This window comes from Enoplosus armatus, chromosome 24, assembly GCF_043641665.1.
Source record: "Enoplosus armatus isolate fEnoArm2 chromosome 24, fEnoArm2.hap1, whole genome shotgun sequence".
In the NCBI taxonomy this organism is placed as follows: Eukaryota; Metazoa; Chordata; class Actinopteri; order Centrarchiformes; family Enoplosidae; genus Enoplosus; species Enoplosus armatus.
Window position 1 is genome coordinate 9934916 of NC_092203.1, and position 5194 is coordinate 9940109.

The window sequence follows — 5194 nt, forward strand, 5'->3', positions numbered from 1 at the left end:
ATAAACATATCCTGCAAACAGTGTGACCCAATTTTTCCAGTAAGAAAAGACACAGTTCACTGTTCATTCAGACAACAACAGAAGTTTCTTTAAAGTCACATGAAAACCTGAACAAATTGTGTGAAATTCAGCCCAAAATGTCTGAAGGAAAAACAAACAGCGCTCACAATGAACTGCGTCCTGAACAGGCATATAATGTGCAGCACCAGCAGACAGTCCTCAGACTCAGCGGTTCACAGACGCTTCACCAACATGAACGCCATCTTCTTCATCGGCCAAATCATCGGCGTCGTCCCCATCTCTGTGGCCCTGCTCTTAGCCATTGCTAAGCTGGTTTCCCGCCACCGCCGCAGCCACGTGGAGGACGGTCACGGCTACGCTGTGCTGATAACAGGCTGCGACAGCGGCTTCGGACACCAGCTGGCTCAGTGTTTGGACCACAAAGGGTTTGTGGTCTTTGCTGGGTGCTTGTCTCCAGAAGGAGCCGGTGCCCAGAACCTGAACAGACACAGCTCCAGTAATCTGAAAATCCTCAAGCTGGACGTCACCAACGATGAAGACGTGCAGCAGGCGAAGAAGACAGTGGAGGAGAACCTGCCAGAGAAAGGTGAGAGTTCAGCATGCTGGGAAAAAAATGACCCAGTTTCTCTTGTTTAGCTTTAATGTGTGTGGAAGTTCATTTCTGCCAACAACAAAAAAAGGGGGGGGGTGAAATGTTTGAAATAAAATATAAAACAACGTATGAGATACAAATCCAAAATGTTACCAAGTTCAAATTATGACTTGTTGTATTGACTTTGAGATACTAAGTCTTGATTTAGCTTTGTGTATCTGAACGTAGTTGTGTGACTCCTCTGTGACTTAATATCTCATAATTCTGACTTAAAAAGCCTTTCTTTTCCTTTAGGTCGACATGATGAAATATTGAATATATGAGATAAGGGTTTCATCTTTTTCTTCTCCTGGTGTAAATGGGCTTCCGTAAATAATAAATAAAATGTAAAAGTTCTAATATACTAACTCCTAACTTTGTGTCTCAAATCTATGACTTAAGGAGTCTAAATTTTGTCTTTATAGTTCAAAATCAGAACGTATCACATCCTGTTGACTGTAATTTGAAGTCTATCGTCTCTTTCTGTTGAATAACTCACCAACTCATGACTTTCTCACGTTGTCAGGCCTGTGGGCGGTCGTGAACAACGCCGGCATCACAGACTGGGCCGAGATCGAATGGAGCGCTGTCGGAGACTTCCAGAACATGGTCGACGTCAACCTGTTCGGCTGCATCAGGACCACTATCGCATTTCTGCCTTTGGTTCGCGCCGCCAAAGGTTAGCTTGAAACTTAGCCACATTTCCCTGTAGCCTCACATTCTTTATTGAAGTGACATTAAGGGTAAAAACAAATGTTTTCTGTTTCCTGTCTGCCGCAGGTCGGATGGTTTACATGTCGAGCGTCTTTTCCTTCTTCAACTGCCTGAACATGGGGGCGTACAGTGTGTCGAAGAGGGGACTGGAGGCGTTTGCAGATTGCTTGAGGGTCGAAATGGCCAGCTTTGGTGTGAAGGTACGCTAACGCTGCAAAAACACACACAAATCCCGTGACGCTGAAACACGAGGCGTGGCATTGTGAGTCTGTGGTTAACATGATGCCTGAGGGCAGGTCTTATGAATTTGCAGGCTTATTTTTTTTATTTGATGGCATTCAATCAGCATAAAACCATGAAGCAATAGCTTTCTCATACCACTGAGTTGACACCCACAGTATGCTTGTTAGCTAGGAAACGGTTGATTTTGACCTCTGTTAGACCACATTAAAGTAATAGTTCAACATTTGAACACTTACTCGCTTTCTCGCCGAGAGAGTAAGAAGAGAAGATTAATCGACTATAGCTCATAATTTTGTGATGCTAAGCTAACCGGCATTTTTAGCGTACAGATATGACTTTCAACTATTCCTACAAACTACAAGTTTGTATCGCAGCATTAAAAGCAGGTTTATTTTTTCTGTAACTTCCTCTTTCAGGTCAGCATCATCCAGCCGGGTAATTTCGGCCAAGCCACCAACATCGTGAAGATGAAAACCGGTCTGGACATTTGGGAGAAACTAGACAACGGACAAAAGCAAACTTTCAACCGACAGTACATTGAGCTGGCCAACCAGTACTTCATGTCAACATGCAAGTCGGGATTCAAGAGCGCCGACCTGGTCATCGACGCGATGCTGCACGCCATCATGTCGCCTCAGCCTAAATACAGATACCTGCTGGCCTCGACGATGGATATGTTTTTCTTCCAGCTCTTCCCCTTTCTCCCCACCGTCCTCACCGACGCTGTGTTTTCTCTCAGCTCCATGTACGCTAAAAGAAAAGAAATGCTTTACGCTTAATGAGAAAGAAACTGACCTGGAAAACTGTCAGATGTTTAGCTTTTTCTGAATTCCCCTTTGTAAATCACTTTTGATCTTCGTGTTTCAGGTATAAAAAGTATATGACGATTGAGAATAAAGTAAAACTGTGTTTCATGAGTTCATTGTGCACTTCTCTCTGTTGGAATACAAGGAAGATTTTATTCATTAGCATTATTATCATTATTGCACTTACATTACACTATGAGCTACCTTTTCCCTCTCAAAATAACGCACATACATGTGAACATACTGTGTATATACCTACATACATAATGTGCTTACACACACATCTGGATATAAACACGATATGGTGGATAGTGGATGGACAAAGATTGCAAAATATGATCAAAATGAATAGAAATATAACTTTATAGTGACAAACAAGAACACGAAGAAAAACTGTAAAAAAACATAAATAGATAAATACATTTTTGGGTGTCTGAGTGATGCATTTCAAGAGGACCTATTGTGCTTTTCCTTATTTTCTGTCATATATATATAATAATGTTACAATGTCGGATATTCACACTAAACGTTGCCAAAGTTGCCAGATAATGAGGTAAACGTATGTAAATGTAATCCCTGCGAGACAAAAGCTCAGAAGAAAGTGGGGTTTTAAAGAGACAGTAACTCAAACGGCTTGTTTCAGACAGAGGGTCTGCATGAAGGGCCAGAATAAGACGAACAAGGAGTTTTCTGAACTGTGAATCATGCAAAGCTCCTCGAGTGGAATCTCAAAATGAAAATATAGAGCTGGAAATGAGCATAATAGGTCCCCTTTAAAGGCTTATCCTTGTTGTGATCCTCACTGACGGATTACACAACAATTGTGAGGTTTAACAGTAGAAATACAACGTTCACGTTACAAAGTAATCTATAAGGAAAGTGACGTCGCACTGCAGCCATAGTTTCGCCGGGTTTTTGCCAGAACACCCAGCTTTGGCCCACGACTGCACCACCAGACTGGCCGAGGGTTATTTCTAATAATGCCAGGCTTATCCAGAGAATACAATCCAATACAACATATATAGCAGAGGAGTCCATACTAGCCACATTTAATTTAGCTTTTTTTATGAATCATGCAAAGCTACTCTTGTGGAGTCCCAGAGTGAAAATATAGAGCTGAAATGAGCATAATATGGGACCAATTACAATTTGGTGTTGCTACAGTTTCTGGTGTGAAATGTAAGAGATGAGAGTGTTTGGCTCACTTGATACTGACAGTCACAGGTTCTTCTCAAAAAGGTGCAATGTGTGAGTCCCATCAAGCTTCACGCCATTAAACTGACTTCTCCTGGATAACTAGTTACTGGTGTCACTTGATCACTGACATGAGAAGAGGATTGTTTTGCTTTGAGTGGGTTAGATTTTGATATAAAATGGAAAATGGTCAGCGAGGATAAGACTGGGGACGGCTGCGGTTACATAAGGAGTCACTTCCAAGAACATTATTACTTCTTGGAAAACAGTGAATCTTTTAAGTGAGATGTCATAACTTTTAAAACAAGAAACCGTTTTTATTTCTTACGAATTATATGTTATAAAACGCACAATTCATCGCAGCCACATCCTGTTCGGAGCACAAACAGTTGTGGAGGGTATGCGAGTTATGTATCGTTCTTATCACTTTAGTATCAACATACAAGGAGATATTGTGTTTAAAAACTATACACACATAAGTTTTGGGCAGGAATGTTCATATAATTTGGTACGAAATCACTTTTGTGTTACAATGCAGTTCACAGAGGAGGACATCACTCTGTTTGAAGTGTAGATTGTGAATTTTCCAGTTGATTTTAAAGCAAAACTTTATTTTAAATGCCAAAAACATTTTGGCTTTCTAGTGCTGCAATTGAGAATATGTGTTTTTGGGACAGTGATATAATCACAGTCAGGAGGCCGACTTGTCTCGACAGGGTTATCTGTTTGTACTCTTAAATTTAATTTCCTGGAGCATCATTTTCTAAGAAATCAATGAAAATAATTGTTCTGAAGAAACAATTTCTATGTTTTTATTTCCCATAAAATCATGTAGCACCCAGGCATCTCACGCTCTGACTGGCTTCACTAATTCTTCTTGTGCGTTTGCCAACTTGCACATCAACAGACAAAATACTGTTTTGTGCTGCATCACTTCACATTTTAGTGAAACATCATGAGTGTGAATGAAAGTAAAACAATATTGTCTGCGTGTTTTCCCACACAAATACATATACACCCCAGTTTCCTGTGTGACTTTCTTAACCCTTGTTGGATTTTTCTGTGTGAATGTGCAGATCATGAATGTTTAGAGGGTTTTTTAGTCTAAATTGTAGGAGGAATTTCCCACTAAAGGAGCATTTAACTCACTGAAGGTTTATCAGAAACTTGAAATTTGAGTTAGATAATTAATCAAAGTGAAGGTCATGTCTGCTTTTCTAATGCCAGCCACAGCCTTGAATGTTGGAATAACAATTCAAACTTATTACAGCAGCATTTGTAAAATTAGCTACAAGATGCACAAACCCTGGTGTGCTTGCTTGACATCCAAAGTTGATTTCTAGCCATGCTCTAGGGATGTCTATTGGTTGGTCCACCATTTTGGTCCAAACTGAAATATCTCAACAACTATTGGATGGATTGCCATAGAAATTGGTGCAGACATTCATGTTCCCATCAGGATGAATTACAATGACTTTGGCGATCCTAAAACTAACAACATTCCCATCAGCCTCAGCTGTACTTTGTTTAGTGAAGTGTTAGCATGCTAACACTCTAAACTATGATGGTTAACGAGTAAGCATTG

At 40.5% G+C, this 5194-nt stretch overlaps 1 protein-coding gene across 1 annotated transcript; it reads left to right on the forward strand.

Moving 5' to 3' along the window:
• The first annotated feature begins 252 nt into the window (after positions 1-252).
• Positions 253-2436, forward strand: LOC139306792 (D-beta-hydroxybutyrate dehydrogenase, mitochondrial). Its single transcript, XM_070930746.1, has 4 exons — positions 253-607; positions 1179-1331; positions 1433-1566; positions 2026-2436. The coding sequence occupies exons 1-4, from the start codon at positions 253-255 to the stop codon at positions 2386-2388; spliced, it is 1005 nt and encodes a 334-aa protein (XP_070786847.1). The 3' UTR covers positions 2389-2436.
• Positions 2437-5194: the final 2758 nt, after the last annotated feature.